We start from the raw sequence: 18,198 nt of genomic DNA on the forward strand, positions 1-18,198 counted from the left end.
ATTTAACATTTTTTAAATGAAAAGAGTTTTGGGGGCAATTCTAGACCTGGCCTGCCAGGCTGTCTGGACAGTTCGAGACTGGGACATGAGCTACTTAAACCCAAGGGCCCAGGAGACTAGAATAGGGTGGAAAGAAAAGCTCACCGGCCCTCCCCAAACACGGGGCCCAAGAGGGCATTCAAAATGTGAACTTTAATAACAAACAGCAGGTCAAGGTAAGGGTTCCCCAGGAACGAGAATAACGGAGCTGGTACTGGAGGCCTCAAGGGTCCCCACTTCCTCTCCTCCAAGGCCTGGAGGCAGGGAAGCAGTGGGCCTCTGCAGAGGAGTGGTGGCACCGGGCTCCATGTAATTCCATCTATTTGGGGCCCTAAGACCCGAGATGCAGCAGCATGTGGAGCAGGGTGCCCTGCCTCACCCAGAAGGTCCTGGCAGGGTGTGGGGCCCAGGCTAGGCAGGCAAGTAGGCCAAGGGCTGTGGGGTCAGATGCGGAAGCTTTCCTCTCGACCATCGATGTGCCGGAGCCGCAAGTAGACATCTGTGCCAATGCCCTGCAGGGACTGCAGCCGAAGGGAACCACCGAGGTATTCTGCGTAGGCCCGTGAGGTGGGCAGCCCGAAGCCAAAGCTGGGATGGGCAGGGGGATAGGAAGAGGCTTCAGAGGCTTGCGTCTCCTGGGCCCCCCCCACCCCTCCATCCTGGCCGGGTGGGGCCTCACCCGTGCATGGGCCCTGACTGGCCACCGCTGTGCATGTCCAGGTGGCCAAAAAGGGGGCTGATCCGGGGGTCCTGGGTGCTGGCCTCGGCGGTAGTGAAGTGGTAATCCATGACCCGGTCCAGGTCTTTGTGAGCGATCCCCCCGCCCCGGTCTGAAATCCTGGCAAGATGTCGACAACAGGGGCTTGGCTCGGCAGGGCCTCACTACCTCCCAGAGACACAGTGCTCAGTCTGCCTTCCCTCCCCTTCCACCCAAAGATGGAATGTGATCCGCCTAGACCCTGGGGCCTTGGTTTTTATAAGCGACATCCTTCCATCCTTACTTCTTCCTGGGCCACTGGCTGCTTATACCTTCTCAGAGGATTTTACACTTATTGTCAACCCAACATCATGGACTGCTTACTCTTAACTCCCCACTCCAGGCCCCTCAGTTGCTGACAAGGACAGGGCCCTGGCACCCGCGGCTGGCCTCCCGATCCATTCATATCCAGCTCATGGCATTCTCAAAACCAGAGAGTATCTTGTCTGACCAGGGACCAAGTCTCCAAGTGCGGCAGGTCCTGACTTAAGGTCATGCAGCGAGTCAGAAACAGTGCCTGGAACCCCCACGTATCCCAGCCTAACTCCCACTCAGGGCAAACCTGATGACGAGATCGATATCATTGTTGGCAATGGTGATGACCACATCTGGGACGTTGTAGGGCGTGTCTAAGTGACTCTCCATCGTGGCTCTATGGCGGGGAGGAAAGCCTAGTCGGTGGCGGTACCCCAGCCTCATCCCCATTCCTGTCTGCCCCCTTCCACCATACCCAGCCAGCCCACCTCATGGCATTCTTGAGAAGCTCAGGCAGGATGTAGTCCAGCGGCATAGGGATGAAGGGGAAACGGGCGGCTACATGTCCATTGATGCGGACGCGGGGGGCATTGCCATACTTGTGCTCACATAGGCGTCTGTGGATAGAAGCAAAGTTCAAACCTAGACTGGTGACTCTCAGATGGAGGTGATTCTGCCCCTACCACCCCCAGAGGAATTTTGCAATTTCTAGAGATATTTTTCCCTGTCACAAGTGGGAGTTGTGTTGCAGAGAAGCCCAGGATCCTTCTACAGATCCGAACAAGCACAGGACAGCCCCTCAGGATTATCCGACCCACAATGTTAATAGTGCCACATTTGAGAAACCCTGCCATAGGCAAGGAAGGGCTCAGATGCAAGCCTTCCCAGCCAGAAGATATCCACCCCCTTAGCTGTTCTAGCCTCACCTGGCAAAGTCCACCCACTTCTCAATAATCTTCTTTGGCGACAAGCGAGTGCAGATGATGCCAACAAAGTCAGGCTGGCAGGAGAAAGAAAGTCAGGACTAAGCAGTACCTTGACCCACACCTCGGCCACCAAATGCTTGCAATCTCGGGACCCCTGAAGCGGCCGCCCCAAGCCTCTCCCAGGCCTTTGGTCTGGTCCCCAGCCAAGGGGGACCCTGGCTCAGGCCCCTCTGCCCCACCTGGTAGGTCTCAGATCCCAGCACCCCACCTTGTCCTCATGCAGCGCCAGATGATGTGTGGCCAACATGCGGATCCCAAGCCTCGAAGTCAGTGTCTTGTCCAAGAAGTAGCGGACGAGCTTCTCATCCTGTGAAGAGTGGGGCCTCAGAAACCCCGTGCCTTTCCCAGGCCCCCCAATAGGCCCGGGTGCCCGCTGTGCTGCCCCTGACCTCTATGTGCTTCCGGCTCTCGCGAAGGCCCTCAGCTAAGAGGGTCACCACATCCTTGTGGTCGTCCAGCAGCTGTCGCACCAGCTGGCAGTACTGGGCCTCGTCCGCCTGGTCCTTGATCTACAGGCCACAGAGTCATGAACTTGGATGTTTCAGCCCTGACCTCTCAGCCCCTCACCCTGCCCTGGCCCAGCCCTCACCGGAGGGAAGTCTGTCAGCTTCTGGAAGGCACGGATGTACAACTCGTGCTGCAAGGAAGAGGTGTGGGAATTCACAGGGATGCTGTGGGCACTGGGTAGAGAACAGCCACCCACGCTGACCCATGGGGATTGCCAGCCACCCCAATTCACTGGGTTTAAACCCCCATCACGGCCTTTTAAGCCTCAGTGAATATGCAGCTGTAGCCTTTGAAGGCTTGGGTCTGAGCCTGCTGGCCCTGAAGCCTTTTGGCAGACAAGTCTCTGCCACTCTGGTCCCGTCTCCCAATATGCCCCTTGGGCATGGGGCATATTGATCTGTACAGTCCCCTCCAGAGAAACCACGCCCCTAAGGCTACCTTACCACGTGCAGTATGGTGGGGTTGCAGCCAATGATGAAAGGAAGGCTACGGAAGCCCTTGATGCGGTGAGCGATCCTCACTGGCAACTCTTGCTGCAAGTACCGAGCACTTTTCTAGGAAAAAGGGGGGACGTCAGGGCCAGGGCCTGAGTGGCTGTGCCAGGGCTCCAGGAACCAAGACAGAAATAGGGGGCTGGAATCTTACCAGAAGGTGGCTGCCATCCTGAGAGCGGCCTGAATAGAGCATCATGGTCGGAGTGAGGCGGACTGAGGGCTGGAGGGGCAGATGGGCTTTGAGCACGGGATCTGCAACACCCCGCCCCCACCACATTAGCTCCACCCCTTCCCTGGACACCCACTCCAGCTCCGGACCCGGCCTCGGGCCAGCTGCGCACCTTCTCCGCTGCCACATCGATGGCCGACTGGTTGTAAAAGGAGGTGACAGTCTTGGAGCGCTCCCGCGCCATCTCCACGTGGTGCGTATCGGTGGCTGATGTGGAGCGGGCCCGGAGGGAGAGTGCAGGCCCCAGTAAGGGCCGGAGTGGAGGTCCGCTCCGGGGACCACTCCCCAGCACGGACGCCAGTATCATCGTCCTGCTCTGTTCCTTTGTTTCTTTTTGGACTAGGCGGCCGCTAGGGCAGAGGACCCAATACACCGAGGAGACCCCAAAGCGGGGCAGGAGGTGTGTGGGTGGGCAGGGGCTCTTCTCTGACTTCAACAGCGACGGCAGGTCAAGGATGCTGACAAGCTCAGCCCCCAGGGAGCAGCTCCCATCTGCCGGGGAAAGGGAAGGGGGAGTTGTAAGGATCCGAATCCAGACAATTCGCACCATCTCTCTACGTGGACACTGGTATCATCAAACCTGGGCAATCTCTACCCACCCATTCAACCACCCCCTCCCCAAACACAAACAGGCCGAGCCTGTACAACCTTGTTTTCCTGGGCTATTCTTCAACGTGAGGCTCTCTGTGGTGCCTGGAGGGGAGGGGATCCTCAGACCCGTCCAGCCCGAAAATAACACACCTTCAGGTGGTCCTGGGTACCCTCGTTCAGGGGGCGGGGCTGACCCCTACCCAGCGCCTTCAGACCCGGGCCCCCCACGAGCGTGGCCTGCATGTGTGTGGCACACAGCTTTGTGCCCTCCGGGGGTCGGCTGCATCGAAGTAGCGGCCCTGGAGTCGCCGTCTGGGTTCCCCCTCCGCACGGTCACTTGGTTCGGCCCGGATCCCCCCTATATGGTAGATGCCACCCCGGTCCACGCGCACTCCGCGGTCCAGCTCAATGGCGGAGGCTACCAGCACGCGCCGCCAAGCCTCCGCAGGCAGGATCCGGGCCGGTTGCTCCACTTACCGCGGGGCCAGGGCCAGGGCCAGGGCCAGGGCCGAGGTCCGAGCGGAATGGCCCAACAGTCGACGGGCCGGGATAGCCGAGCCGCCTGCGCCCTCTGCCGCCGTGACGTCGTGTGGGCTTTGGGGGCCCGGTGCCTCCTGGGAGTTGTAGTTTGGAGCCAGACCATCCCAGCTACGCCCCTGCTCCTGGACCCCCAAATTAATTCCACGGCTCCCTCTACAGTTCGTTCGGAGTTATCTGTGGTCTCCCTGGGTCTCTGTCTCCTGCTTTATAAAACGGGCTTCCTGGGAGCGAAATGGGAGAGGCAGGGAAGACCCTTAGATGTGAAGCACACATCCGAAGCCTACCTGGTTCCCCTCCCTGTGGTCCCATCCTTCTCCTTCCATTTCTTGACTCATTTGTGGAAAGCCAGACTGCTGGTTCAAACCCTAGTTCAGCCACTTTTACTATCTGGGGCAACTTACTGACACTGCTCAATGCTTTAATTTCCGTGTTGGTATAATTAGGATGTATCAACCTTGGGGTTGTGTGGGCATATGAGTTTATATATGTGAAGTACCTAGAACAGTGCCAGGCATGGAATTAGCACTATGTGAGTATGTTATTATTATTCATTCATGCCTGTCACGCTGATCGGGTGACTTTTCTGTGGCAGAAGGGGAGCTTGGGTATTGAATCAAAGAAGCAGACCCTTCTCTGACCCACAGAGGAAAACAGTTTCAGTGTCATAAATCCTGGTGAGGGCTGCACAGGATGGAAGCATCAAATAGGGTCTGGGACAATGGTACAGGTGCAGCATGAGTAGGACGTGGCCAGGGCCCCAAGCCATAGTGGCAAGGGCGTGACAAGACAGAGAGTAGCCCGGATAATCTGAGAATATACCTACAGCCGTGTGGCGTCTAGGAAGGAGAGGGGCTGAATGGGGTGACCAGAACCAGATCATGAAGGGCAAGGGGTCTGCGTTTGTCCTAAGACAGTAGGAAGTCACTGAAGGGTTTTAATTTGATCTGCTCCTTAGACAGAACCCTGTGGCTGCAGTGATTGGGAGACTGGGCGTTGGTGAGAGCAAATGCAGAGAGACAAGTGAAAAAACAATTTACTTTTTCCAGGCAGGAGATGATGGAGGAGGGACTTTACAGTGTGTGTGTGTGTGTGTGTGTGTGTGTGTGTGTGTACTTGTATTTGTACTGATCGGATGTTTCTTTACCATGGTTATGTATTTTCTAAATATTTTTTAATTTTAATTTTTTATTATTATTTTTAATATTTTAAACAAGATTTTATTTATTTACTTGTCAGAGAGAGCACAAGCAGGGGGAGCAGCAGGCAGAGGGAGAAGCAGACTCCCCGCTGAGCATGGAGCCTGATGTGGGACTGGATCCCAAGACCCAGTGATCATGACAGGAGCCAAAGGCAGATGCTCAACCAACGGAACCACCCAGCCATCCCTTTTAAATTTTAAATTAAAAAAGGATTAAAAGAAGCAGGCAACATCTTTGGAGCCCAAAGGCTATCTTTAAACTTCAGCAGAGGTGGGACCCTTTACCATGGCTGGCCTGCATGAGGAAGTGGGGGAAGGTCTGTGTAGANGTGGGGGGGTGGGGGGGGTGGGTGTTTGGTTCCGGTGGGGAGGACAGCATGCGCAGAGAAGCAAAGGACTAGGAGTGCTTGCGGCGTGCCAGAACTCGGTGCTCACGTGGCCGCGGCGTGTCCCGGAGAGGGTAGCTGTAGTGGCACAGAGGCGGGAGGCGTCTGGGCAGGACTTCACCCCATTTAACCCCGGCTCCCTTGACCAGCGATCGGCCTGAACTCGTTGCTGCCACCCAGCGGCGGAGGGTGGGCATGCACCCAGGGGTTTCATAACACATAGAGTTCAGCCTTGGTCAGGCACTCTTCTAAGAGCCCTATGTTGTATTAATTTCATCTTCATAGCAACTCTCTGAGGTAGGTACTATTATTATTATCATGTTACAGAAAGATTACAAGACTTGTCCCCCTCTTTCCTCTCCGTCCTTACCCCCCACCCAACGCAATGGCTCCAGCCGCACTGTCCTCCCTGTTGCTCCTGAAACAAACCAGGTACATTCCGCCTCAGAGCCTTTCACTGGCTGTTCTCTCTGCTGCTATGCAATCCGCTATGGCTGTGTAACAAATGACCCCCGTGGCATCGCAGCTCAAAACGATCAATGTTTGGTATCTCACACAGTTTCTTTGGGTCAGGGATCTGCAAGCAGCTAAGCTAGGTGGTTCTGGCTCAGGATCTCTCATGAAGTTCCAGTCAAGATGTTAGTTAAAACCACAGCCATCTAAAGGCTTGATGGGTGCTGGAGAATCCAGTTCCAGGGTGGCTCTCTCGCAGGCCTGGCAAGTTCATGCTGGTTGTTGGGACTAGCCCTCACTTCCTAACTAAGTTGTCTGTCCCCTAGGGCTGCCTGAGTGTCCTCATAACATGGCAACTGGCTTCACACAGAGCCAGCGATCTAAGAGGGAGCAAGACGGAAGCCACAATATCTTTATGACTTAACCACGAAAGCGACCCACCATAATTTCTGGATTATCCTACGGGCTCAGGTTAGTCCTATCTGGTGTGGAAAGAGACGACACAATGAATGCTATGAATACTAGAAAATGGGAATCATTCACAATTTTGAAAGCTGGCTATCGTAGCCTGGAGACTGCCATGCTGTGAGGAAGCCCAAACTAGCCCCTGCAGAGAGACTACATGGATCCTGAGACCACAAGAGAAAGAGAAATAATTGCAAGGTTAGCCTTCAGCTACTTCAATCTCCCGTCGTTTCAGCCTTAGCCATCACCTGACTGCAAGGACGGGAGCCGGAATTCTCAGCCAAAAGTCTCTTCCCAAATTTCCAACCTCTAAAATGTTAGAGAAAATAAAATAACCATTTTTGTTTCAAGCCATTCTTTTTGGTGATGATTTGTTGAACAGCATTATGTCCTCAATGATTCTGACCTTCTGGGATTCACAGCACTCTGTAGTCTCTTCCAGCACTAACTAGGGCTGATGTGACCCCATAGGATAACAAAGATAAGACACAGGCCTGAGGCTGCTATAATAAGTTACCATAAATTTAGTGGCTTAAAACAACACACATTTATTCTTTTATACTTCTTTTTTGTTTGTTTGTTTGTTTGTTTTTTGATTTTTTTTTTATTATTCTTTTATACTTCTGCAGTTCAGAAGTCTGACAAGAGTCTCCCCAGGCTAAAATCAAGATATCACCAGTTCCTTTCCAGACACTTTTGGGCAGAATCCATTTCCTTGCCTTTTCCTTCTTCTAGAGGCCACCCAACATTCCTTAGCTCATGACCTCCTTCCTCCATCTTCAAAGCCAGCAACGTTGCCTCCTCTCTGTTCTTTCCTTCCATAGTCACACCTCCCTCTGACTCCCTTCTTCTGCTGCCCTTTCTCATTTCTCCCCTGCCCTTTTTCACTTTCAAGGAGTCTTGTGATTATATTGGTTGCATAGGATGATCTGTTTTAAAGCCAGCAGATTAGTAACCTTAATTCCATCTGCAATCTTAATTCCTGTTTGCCATGGAACCTAACATACCCACCAGTCCCTGGGATTAGAACATGGGCATCCTTGGGAGCCATTATTCTGGGGAGCATGCTTCCTGGAAGAAGAGTGGGTCTGAGAAGGCGCAGCCAGAGAGAGAAGAGCCAACAGGAGAGTGAAATACCACAGAATCCAGAGAAAGAAAGTTCCCAGGCACGAGTGCTCAATACTAATACTGTTGAGAGGTCAAGCATGATAAGAACTCAAAAATATCCATTGGAGGGGTACCTAGTGGGCTCAGTAGGAGGAGCATGTGACTTTAAAAAAAATTAATTATGTTATGTTAGTCATCATACAGTACATCCTTAGTTTTTGATGTAGCGTTCCATGATTCATTGTTTGCATATAACACCCAGTGCTCCGTGCAAGACGTGCCCTCCTTAATACCCATCACAGCGCTAGCCCATCCCCGCACCCGGAGCATGTGACTCTTGATCTCAAGGTCCTGAGTTTGAGCCCCACGTTGGGTGTAGAGATGACGATATATATACATACCCATTTGGATTTACCATCCTGGTGACATCAGCCATTAGTTATCAGGGGAGTGTTTGGGGGCAGGAGCTAGTTGATGGTGTGCTGGGCAGCAAGGAAGAAGTGAGGAAGTAAATACTGGAAGTGTAAAATCTTCCCCAAAACTTGATTGTGAAGGGAGATTTGTTGCTGTTTCTAAAATGGGGAAAGAGAAGCAAGTTTCAGTGCAGATGAGAAGGAGGCAGAGGTATAGGAGAGATGGGTCATCAATAGATGCGATGTCTGCCAGCGAAAGCGCGGCTAGCCCACCGAAGGCTTGGAAAAGAGGGACCGTTGGGTTGATCCAGACTCAGTTTTGCCACGAGGGAACAGGGGTCAGGATAATGGCGGCGGCGGTAAGGGAGCTGGCAATTTAAGGGCGAGAGAGAGACAGACAAACAGACAGACACTGGCCTGCAGGCGGCGCTGATGGGCAGGAGGGAGTAGCTGAACAAGCTATGACGACGACTGGAGATTATAGTCCTAACAGTATCTGCAATAATAATTTCAGTGGCAATGCTGGTTCTTGATCGGATCGCAGTATTCGCTGGATTCCCTGGTCCGCCGGTCCCTAGTTTCTGGCTGTTCCAAAGCGTAGAACAGAGCTTGGCATAGCGTAACGCTATCCTGTTAGCCACATGAATGTAATTTTTAAAAACTCGGAGACTCCATTTCCCTTAAGGCATTGCGGCCGCCCCGACTACAACTCCCATTATGCCTGACGGGCCGTGTGCTCTGTAATCACCCCCGTCCCCTCCTCTGGATTTCCAATCCCGGCGTTCCTCTCTGTTTTTCCTCCTTGCCACAGCACGCCCATCAGAGTCGTAGGAACAACCGATTGGATCAGGGAGTGCGAGACCGGGGAGGTCAATCGGCCGTCAGAGGGGCGGGAGAAGGCGTGGCCACACCCTGCCCCGCCCCTGCTCCGTGGCCGCTTCCCTGCGGGCTAGTGCCTCGGGCGGGACCAGGAGACATGGGCGCTACCTGGGCGAACCCCGGATGGGTGCGGCTCGCGCTGTGCCTGGCGGGTCTAGTGCTCTCTCTCTACGCGCTGCACGTGAAGGCGGCGCGCGCCCGGGATCGGGATTACCGCGCGCTCTGCGACGTGGGCACCGCCATCAGCTGTTCGCGCGTTTTCTCCTCCAGGTGCGCGCGGGAGTGGAAGGCTTGAGCGGCTGGGCTGCTCGTCTTGGCTGCCAGGTCGCCAGAGGATTCTGGGGCTTGGGATCGGACGCGTGGAGGCTGGGCTGCTCGAGGGGGGCGTTGCCTGGGGGAAACGGTGTATCCGAGATAGGTGTGTGGGGCCTGCGGCGGCGGCGCGCTGGTGCAGGTAGTGCTGGGCACGGTGGTTATTCTGGGGAGTAGCGCGTACATCCTGATGCCAAGGAATAACGGTAACCGGGTAGAAGGAGGAATGGGATAGCGTATAGGGACTGATGATGGTCTTGAGGTCTTGAGGATAGCCGTGACTGGGGATAACGTGGCCACGTCTATTCTTGAGGGCCTGGGGTTGACCGAATACGGAGGAGCGGTGTAGGCGGCCAGGGAGCTGGAGATTTAGAGGTCCAGGGCAGAGAGATTCTGCACCTGATTCCCAGTAAAGCAAGGTCAACCATTCAACCTACCTTGCCATCTTAAGAATTATGGAAGGTCTAGGATGAAAAGAGGGGCATATGGTGGAGCCATGGCCTGGCCTTGGGATAGGGGAGGACAGGGACAGTGACATGGAATCCTGACGTGGCCAAAGGAAGGCTAGCCGGGAACATCGACCCTTGGACTCAGGAGGACGTGGGGAGGGAAGGGGGAAGGACAACCTTGGTGGCTTTTTGGAAATCACCCCTCCAGGACAGGGCCAAGGCGTTGGGTTGCCACTCCTGACCTGGGTCCTGCCCTCCACCAGGTGGGGCCGGGGCTTCGGACTGGTGGAACATGTGCTTGGCCAGGACAGCATCCTCAATCAATCCAATAGCATATTCGGTTGCATCTTCTACACTTTACAGCTGTTGTTGGGTGAGTGGCCCCGCCCCTTCCCTGCAGGCCCCACCTCTTCCTGACAGGCCCCTCCCCCTTGGCCAGCGCAGCCCCTTCCCTTGCAATCTTGGCGACCCAGACAGCCGAGGCCAGCTGCTCATCACTGAGCACCCTGGGGGTGGGAACTAACAAGTCTCACTTGGTTTAGGTACTGTCAGAGACAGAAGGGGGCTTAAAGACTTCCTAGGACTCCACTTTTGTGGAAAAGACCGAGAAGTTACTCTCTGAGGGGACTCCAAGGACTACTTCTCTTTCATCGCAGGCAGAGCTCAGCTGGAAAATTCACTATTTGGGTTCCAGGGATCATTGAACAGATGGGAGAACCAAGGCTTGCTGAAGCCCATCAGAGCCTCTCATTTATAGAGTCTTCCCCAGCAGCCCCTGAGGTCTGGGTGGTACCATGAAGTCAAGTTATTGTTCTAGAGATGGCCAGTCCCTGAAGCCCATGTCTGAGCCTTGCCTGCCTTGCAGGTTGCCTCCGGGCCCGCTGGGCATCTATCCTGCTGGTGCTGAGTTCCCTGGTGTCTCTTGTTGGCTCTGTCTACCTGGCCTGGATCCTATTCTTCGTACTCTATGATTTCTGCATCGTTTGCATCACCACCTATGCCATCAATGTGGGCCTGGTGGTGCTCAGCTTCCGGAAGGTCCAGGAACCACAGGGCAAGGTCAAAGGGCACTGAGCCCTCACCCAGGCCAGGCTGACCTCATGCTCTGCTTTGCCATGTGAACCCTGCCCAAGGGGGCCATGTCTGGATCCTTAGAAGAGTCTGCAACCTGACCCCACCATACTCCCACACAGGACAATGGACCAAATGTGCCACACTCTCTTCCACGCTAGTGCCTTTGGCTCTGTCCCCAAGGGCTGGTTTCCAAAGTTCCTGCCATTGCCCAAGGAGGGAAGGTTCTGAGCAATAAAATTTCTTAAATAAACTGGCTAAGTCTGAGCCATCTGTCTGCGAGGGACCTTAGTGTTGGGCCTCCCCCAGTCTTGCCTCCTCTGGACTAGAAGGATGTGAGTCAGAAGGAGAGTGGAAGGCCTGCCTGGAAAAGATGGTTAGTCCCCTTCTCCAGCGTGTGGAGTCAGTTAAGACTTGGGGTGCCATCAGCCCCACCCCCCAAGAAACAGGCTGGCAGCTTGTCCTTGCTGCCCACCGAGAGCCAGACTTTCTCATCTGGGAGGGCCAAGCACACACTTTCAAGGGCAAACTACCCTTCCAGTTCTATGCATGCCAGCCGGGAAGTTCTTCCTATGGTCTAACCTTAACCCCTCCAGCTGCCTCATCTACCACCCCAAGCCAGTCTTGGCAACCTGGAGGACCAGGGACACATTTTGAGTATTTCTGTTTTCTTTATCCTAATATATACGAAGCACCTACCCCCATGCCAAGCACTGCTTAAGAACATGACGTACGTTAACTCATGTAACCCTCATATATCCAGTCGTATGAGGCAGATGCTCTTTTCCCTATCCTGATGAGGAAACTGCCGTACAGAGAGGGTAAGTAATTTACCTAAGGTCACATGGCTGGTGCCGAGGAGGGGATTAAGGAGCCCTCGGGATTCGGATCTACCGGGGCCATCTGGCTCATGTCTGTGCTCTTAACACAGCTGCCTCCGTGTTGGGGTCAGGGGTCCCGAGCAGTTTGGGCTGGCCTGAGTTAGAAGTGGGGAAGAGAAAAAGGGTGTGCCCCGTGTGTTCTTCCCTCCCGACAGAGTGTTCCACCACCTGCCAGAAAGGTGGGCACCCCTGTAACCCTGGTCCCTGGGAAGGCAGCAGAGAGGTGTTGAGATTTGTCAGTCTTGGTGCCGACAAGCAGCAAGGAGCCCTGGCCCTCAGTACCCAGCCCTGCACACACGGCTCTGAAGCAAGGTGGGAGAAGCTGTGTGAGACCCACCTGCACGTGGGCCTGGGAGAGAGGTGGGGAAGCTGAGATAAAGTGAGACCTGGGAGGCTTTGCCCACGGTGCCCTCCCCAGTTCCCAGAGGACAGCTTCCAGGCTGGGAGCGAGTTTATTCTGTGTCAGGCTCTGGTCCAAGCATGTTCACATTCAGCAGTTCTGAGTTCACAGACAGGCTAATGTCTAAGGTCACTCGGGCAGTAACCGGGGGAGCTAGGATTTGAACCCACGCAGTCTGGCTACGGCTGAGCCCCACGGAGGGGTGGTGAATCGCCCAGGGTCACACAGTCACAGCCCCAGAGCTAGGAGCTGCTGGCTCCCTTCAGGGCCTGAGGAAAAGCGAGGACACCTGACTCTTAGCCAGCTGGGGGCGGAGCAGAGGTGGGGCTAGGGAGACCCAGGTGGCCTCTCTGAACACGGGAGCCCGGGCGGCAGAGTGGCCCAGAGCAGCATGAAGCAGAGCTGGGGGCTGGGACTGCTCGTCCTGGGAGCAGCGGTCCTCATCGAGGGTGAGCCTCCTGTGCCTGAGCAGGTCGGGAAGTGGTACGGTGGGTGATCAGGGGCCACCCTCCGTCCCAGCAGCCTTGCAGCTCGGTGTGCGGGAGGGCGCGTGCCTGCGGGGCGACACTCGGCCTGCGCTGATATGACTGTGACTGTGTCTGGCTGTGGAGCAGGGGAGGTGTTATGTGGCCCCCCGTGTCCAAGCGGGTGGGATTTTCTTGGGCCAGATTACAGGCTGTGTCTGTAGTCACTGTGCCCTGTGCCCTCTCTGCCTCTCTGCTTCTGGAATGACCTTCGGCAGGTTCTGGGAGCCCTCTGGCTCTGTCTCTCCGTCTCCATGTCCCATCTCTCCTGGCCGCTCCTGGCCCAGATGTTGATGGGCCTGTGATGGGAAAGAGGCAGGGCAGGGGAGCCTTTGGTAGGGTTTCTGGCAGATTCTGGAAAGGTGGGGGAGTCTGAGGCATCACAACAGGGGTGGGGTGAGTCTCCATCTCCTGGAGCCCTCCCCTCCCTTGGACATGACGTCAGCCTCTAATCCTTCCTCTTAGGCATCACAGCTGAGGGCCCAATTTAACTAATGCTCTCCACATATACAGGCCGCCTCCCTGACTCAGTGGCGGGGGCTGGAGTTGGGGGTTCTGCAGCCTGGAGGAGGGTTGGACTGGTCCCAAGCAGAACCCAGGCCCTGCTTCTCAGGCCTGGGAGTGCTGAGCAAAGCTGAAGGAGGAGAATTAATTACTGGCTGTACGCTCTGAATAGCTTCCAATAAAAGCTGGTTCTTGACCTCATATATTTTCATTCTGGGAGGGGCTGGTAAGGGTAGCCACACAGTCACAGGCAAGGACCCAGGGCCCGTCCCCCAAAACCTATGTCTTCCACCAAGGCTGGGCCAGGCAGGTAAGGCTCCCCCGTCTCACCTGTGTCTCTCTCTTCCCAGGTCTTCAAGCAGCTCAGCACGGTAAGCTCTAGGGACATGGAGTCAGGCCTTTCTTGGATCTGGCTCAGGCCTGTGGTGGGGGCAGGACAGAGGCCTTCTTGTCAGTCTGATCCACCCCCCTTTACAGTATGCGGGCAGCGTGGCCCCGGCCCCCCCGAGCCTCGGGAGGGCATCACAGTACCTGGCGAGTGGCCGTGGCAAGCAAGCGTGAGGAGGCGGGGGGTCCACATCTGCAGCGGGTCCCTGGTGGCGGACACCTGGGTCCTCACTGCTGCTCACTGCTTTGAAAAGTGAGTCATGGCTGGGGTCAAGCAGAGTTTCTGGCTTTTTGGGGGAGTGGGTGACATGTCCCCAAACTCCGTAAAACTAACCCCTGCCCCTAGAATAACAAAGTACCATTGACAGAATGTGCCATGGGCTGGGTACACGTTATCACGTTAATCTGAACCTTTCGTGGTAGAAGCCTTACGAGCGAGAAAACGGAGGTTGGGCGAGGGGAAGACCTTGCTTAACGCTCTGGGCTGATTTCTGTCCATCTTTCACCTACCCGGTGGTGTCTCCCAAGGTGTCACTGTCCCCCTTTGCATTCAATGCCTTGGCTTTGTCCCTCCCTTTCCAGGGCAGCAATGACGGAACTGAACTCCTGGTCAGTTGTCCTGGGTTCTCTGCAACGTGAGGGGCTGAGCCCGGGGGCCGAGGAGGTAGGGGTGACAGCTCTACAGCTGCCAAGGGCCTATAATCACTACAGCCAGGGCTCAGACCTGGCCCTGCTACGACTTGCCCACCCCATGGCCCACACGCCCCTCTGCTTGCCCCAACCTACCCACCGCTTTCCTTTTGGGACGTCCTGCTGGGCCACTGGCTGGGCTCAGGACACCAGTGGCGGTAAGTGCTGGCCCAGACTGAAGCCCAGAGAGGCATTATGCTTGCCTGAGGTCACCCAGCCTCAGCTGCCAACGGTCCCTCTGCTGAATCTCCCTCACTCCCCACCAACCCCCTTTCTTTTACCAGCTCCCAGGGCTCTGCGGAATCTGCGCCTGCGTCTCATCAGCCGTCCCACGTGTAACTGTCTCTACAACCGGCTGCACCAGCGGCTGCTGGGCAACCCCGCTCAGCCTGGGATGCTGTGTGGGGGTGCCCAGCCTGGGGTGCAGGGGCCCTGTCAGGTCTGATGGGGGAGACAAGGGAAGGGAACAGAAGGGAAGGGGGGCCTAGCCCTGGGCTCGGGGCTCAGTCCATAGGGATGGGTGGAAGAGCCGCTGTTAGAGGCGTCTGCCCATGGCTGGGGCTCAAGTGTCTATCCTTTGCCTGACTCCAGGGAGATTCGGGGGGCCCCGTGCTGTGCCGTGAGCCTGACGGACACTGGGTTCAGGCTGGGATCATCAGCTTTGCATCAAGCTGTGCCCAAGAAGATACTCCTGTGCTGCTGACCAGCGCGGCTGCTCACAGTTCCTGGCTGCAGGCTCGCGCTCAGGGGGCGGCCTTCCTGACCCAGAACCCAGAGACCCCAGAGATCAGTGACGAGGACAGCTGTGTAGGTATGAGCAGGGGGCGTTAGGAGTGGCACAGGTGGGGACACCCAGGCCTGCAGAAGGACTTCTGGGCAGCGGATAGAAGCCCAGTGAAGCAAACTTCAGCTCAGAATAGAGAATTGAGACAAGGCATTCACACACTGTCAGGGGCTAATTAGGGGGCTTTTAAGGCCCCTTTCAGCGCTTAAGATAGGAACAGCCCCATTTAGGGCTGAGAGGCATAGACACTTTAGTATTTTGTGCATTTGGAGTTTAGGTAAGAAGAGGAATCTGAGATGCACCTGAAGGTTGTGGGTGTAAGCTGCACGTTTCCAAGCAGGGACCCAGGGAGATGGGACAGGCCCAGGGCTCCCACTCAAAATTCTAGCCATGGCCCTGAGACGCCGGGCTGACTAACATGCAGATTGCATGCAAAAGAATTCTTAGGACGGAAGCTGTGTCTTGATGGTAAGAGACATCCTAGAGAGCCAGAAATTCTGGAGCCAGTCCAAGCCCGGAGGGGTGCAGACAGATGGGGTAGGAGAATGATGTGCAGGGCCACTCCCATGAGGCTAGACCATCAGGGTTTAAAGGCTTAGGCTCTGGCTTTTGAGTCTCGAGTTGGCCACCTGCCTGTGGTTACTGAGCTAGAAAGTCACTTAACCTCTCTGGGACTTTGGTTACTTGGGTAACGAGGGTTACAAAATCCAACTTAAAAGGATATGGTGAGGATTTGATAGTACGTGGGAAGTGCTTAGCACAGGGCCAGGCATGCAGTGAGCACTTAGCAAGAAGGCCGGTGATGTCATCCCGTCTGTTCCAGCCTGTGGATCCTTGAGGGGAGAAGGCCCCCGGGCAGGAGCCCCCTCCCCGTGGCCCTGGGATGCCAGGCTGAAGCACCAGGGGAAGCTGGCCTGTGGCGGAGCCCTGGTGTCAGAGGAGGTCGTACTGACTGCTGCCCACTGCTTCATCGGGTGAGCCATGTCTCTCTTGCCTCTGTGCCCCCCCGCCCTTGCCAGCAGCCCTGCCACCCGATGCTGTCAACGCTGCCTCTGCACAGGCGCCAGACCCCAGAGGAGTGGAGCATCGGGCTGGGGGCCGGACCAGAGGAGCGGGGCCTGAAGCAACTCATCCTGCATGGGGCTTACACCCACCCTGAAGGGGGCTACGATGTGGCCCTCCTGTTGCTGGCCCAGCCCGTGACACTAGGCCCCAGCCTTCGGCCACTCTGCCTGCCCTATTCTGACCACCATCTGCCTGATGGGGAACGTGGCTGGGTCCTGGGGCTGCCCCACCAAGGAGCAGGTATGTAGGACAGAGATGTCTAGAGACGTCTAGAGACATCTAGACGTCCTAGAGACGGCCACGGCAGCGGGGTCTCTTCCCTTGCCCTACAGGCGCCGGCGCCCCTCAGACAGTGCCCGTGACCCTCTTGGGACCCAGGGCCTGCAGCCGGCTGCATGCAGCTCTTGGGAGCGACAGCATCCCCATTCTGCCAGGGATGGTGTGTACCAGTGTTGTGGGTGAGCCACCCCACTGCGAGGTGAGCCCCTGTCCCTCGAGCCTCACCCCACAGACCCCCGGCAGCTTTATGCTGTAACTCACGAACAGCCCTTCTGCCAGGCTTGGCCTCCAGGACTGCCTCTCCCTTGAAATGGGGCCTGTCAACTGGCTCCCAAAGGCCAGGGCCTCAGCCCGGCCCCTAGCCCCTTCTGCCCCCACAGCTGCCTGCGGGAGATGAAGTCACCCACTGTCACCTGACCCCTGACAGGGCCTGTCTGGGGCACCACTGGTGCACGAGGTGAGGGGCACATGGTTCCTGGCTGGGCTACAGAGCTTTGGAGATGCCTGCCAAGGCCCCGCAAGGCCTGCAGTCTTCGTGGCACTTCCTGCCTATGAGAGCTGGGTCAGCAGTCTGGACTGGCAGGTCTATTTTGCTGAGGAGCCGGAGCCCGAGGCCGAGACTGGAAGGTGCTCCGCCAACACGAGTATGTGGCCCTAGGGCCTCCCTGCCGACACTTGCCTCTCCAGACCCATGCTCTCTAAATCCAGGGAAAGATCTGCTCTGACCCACCTCTAGCTGACCTGGGTCGGGTAGTGGACAAAATTCTGGTTCTTCGTCAGTGTGACTTGCAGCAGGCCTCTCAACTTCTTCAGACCTGTTTTCTCATCTGTCATGGGGGTTAAACAGTACCTTCTTCCTCTTCCTTCCAGGGAGGGAGGAAAGTTCTGGGGATGAGGCCAACCCCACCCTCCTTCCTCTTCCTGACAGGCAAACCAGCTGGCTGTTGACAGGTGGCTCTGGGATGCTGCAGACACAGTGAGACAATTCCTGCGTCACCGCCCCTATCCCTCTCCCATTCCCCCCACCCACACATGATTCCAGGCGCTGGGGCAGGTCCAACAGCCCAGTGGGCTCTGGGAAGGAGCCTGCTGGGACCGGCAGCTGCCCTCACTCCCCACCCTGCAGGACAGGGAGATGTCGCCTGTGGATGCCCCCCATGCCCAGCCCTGCTGTCCGACGCAGGCGTCCCCAGCCTTCCCTAGTCTTCATCCCCTCAGACAGGATCACACCAGCCACTTACTTTGAAAATTCGTTTTTTTCGGGGGGAGCAATTTTCCTTTTTTTAAAACTTAAATAAATTGTTACAAAATAGACTTTAGAAAATAAGTTACAAATTGTAGCAAAAGGCTCCCCTTCCACAGGCAACATCCCCACCTGTGGCTCTCTGAATCGGCCTCTCCCTGGTGTGTTGGAATCTGGCTGGTGACGGTGGCCCCACGTCATGGCAGAGCCTGGCACCGGGTTTCTTGCAGGGCTGGTCATAGGGAAGAGCATAGTGACAAAGGCTGGGGAAAGGAGAGCCTTCAAGGACAGGGACATGAGGAATGCCTTA

At 56.0% G+C, this 18,198-nt stretch overlaps 3 protein-coding genes and 1 long non-coding RNA gene across 12 annotated transcripts; 2 read left to right on the top strand and 2 right to left on the bottom strand.

Annotated features, from left to right (window-relative positions):
• Window positions 1–172: 172 nt before the first annotated feature.
• On the bottom strand, window positions 173–4,478 carry BCKDK (branched chain keto acid dehydrogenase kinase). 4 transcript variants are annotated; one of them, XM_002924753.4, is made up of 12 exons: window positions 4,336–4,478; window positions 3,380–3,759; window positions 3,190–3,258; window positions 2,988–3,098; window positions 2,627–2,674; window positions 2,427–2,546; window positions 2,246–2,344; window positions 1,978–2,051; window positions 1,540–1,668; window positions 1,359–1,448; window positions 719–877; window positions 173–627 (listed from the first exon to the last, which is right to left on the bottom strand). In XM_002924753.4, the coding sequence occupies exons 2-12, from the start codon at window positions 3,572–3,574 to the stop codon at window positions 483–485; spliced, it is 1,239 nt and encodes a 412-aa protein (XP_002924799.1). In that variant the 5' UTR covers window positions 3,575–3,759; window positions 4,336–4,478; the 3' UTR covers window positions 173–482. The 4 variants fall into 4 exon arrangements, with proteins under 4 accessions (XP_002924799.1, XP_019660996.1, XP_034525976.1 ...); XM_019805437.2 differs by lacking the exon at window positions 4,336–4,478 and adding an exon at window positions 4,009–4,306; XM_034670085.1 differs by lacking the exon at window positions 4,336–4,478 and adding an exon at window positions 3,916–4,030.
• Window positions 4,479–9,186: 4,708 nt separating this feature from the next.
• VKORC1 (vitamin K epoxide reductase complex subunit 1) lies at window positions 9,187–11,384 on the top strand. Of its 2 annotated transcripts, XM_002924754.4 has the most exons (3): window positions 9,263–9,569; window positions 10,324–10,433; window positions 10,926–11,384. In XM_002924754.4, exons 1-3 carry the CDS (start codon window positions 9,397–9,399, stop codon window positions 11,132–11,134), a joined length of 492 nt encoding a protein of 163 aa, XP_002924800.1. In that variant the 5' UTR covers window positions 9,263–9,396; the 3' UTR covers window positions 11,135–11,384. The 2 variants fall into 2 exon arrangements, with proteins under 2 accessions (XP_034525977.1, XP_002924800.1); XM_034670086.1 differs by lacking the exon at window positions 10,324–10,433 and having other exon boundaries at window positions 9,187–9,569; window positions 10,926–11,031.
• Window positions 11,385–11,530: 146 nt separating this feature from the next.
• PRSS53 (serine protease 53) lies at window positions 11,531–17,713 on the top strand. Of its 5 annotated transcripts, XM_002924776.4 has the most exons (11): window positions 12,788–12,861; window positions 13,791–13,811; window positions 13,918–14,080; window positions 14,410–14,675; window positions 14,802–14,956; window positions 15,109–15,328; window positions 16,125–16,275; window positions 16,362–16,606; window positions 16,699–16,844; window positions 17,073–17,289; window positions 17,574–17,713. In XM_002924776.4, exons 1-11 carry the CDS (start codon window positions 12,804–12,806, stop codon window positions 17,591–17,593), a joined length of 1,662 nt encoding a protein of 553 aa, XP_002924822.3. In that variant the 5' UTR covers window positions 12,788–12,803; the 3' UTR covers window positions 17,594–17,713. The 5 variants fall into 5 exon arrangements, with proteins under 5 accessions (XP_011230038.2, XP_034525975.1, XP_002924822.3 ...); XM_011231736.3 differs by lacking the exon at window positions 12,788–12,861 and adding an exon at window positions 11,531–11,952 and having other exon boundaries at window positions 14,410–14,956; XM_011231735.3 differs by having other exon boundaries at window positions 14,410–14,956.
• On the bottom strand, window positions 12,446–18,158 carry LOC109490483. Its single transcript, XR_004628399.1, has 5 exons — window positions 18,021–18,158; window positions 17,376–17,610; window positions 13,972–14,169; window positions 13,771–13,860; window positions 12,446–13,235 (listed from the first exon to the last, which is right to left on the bottom strand). It is a non-coding gene; the product is annotated as an uncharacterized LOC109490483 (long non-coding RNA).
• Window positions 18,159–18,198: the final 40 nt, after the last annotated feature.

Source organism: Ailuropoda melanoleuca, chromosome 10 (genome assembly GCF_002007445.2).
Source record: "Ailuropoda melanoleuca isolate Jingjing chromosome 10, ASM200744v2, whole genome shotgun sequence".
In the NCBI taxonomy this organism is placed as follows: Eukaryota; Metazoa; Chordata; class Mammalia; order Carnivora; family Ursidae; genus Ailuropoda; species Ailuropoda melanoleuca.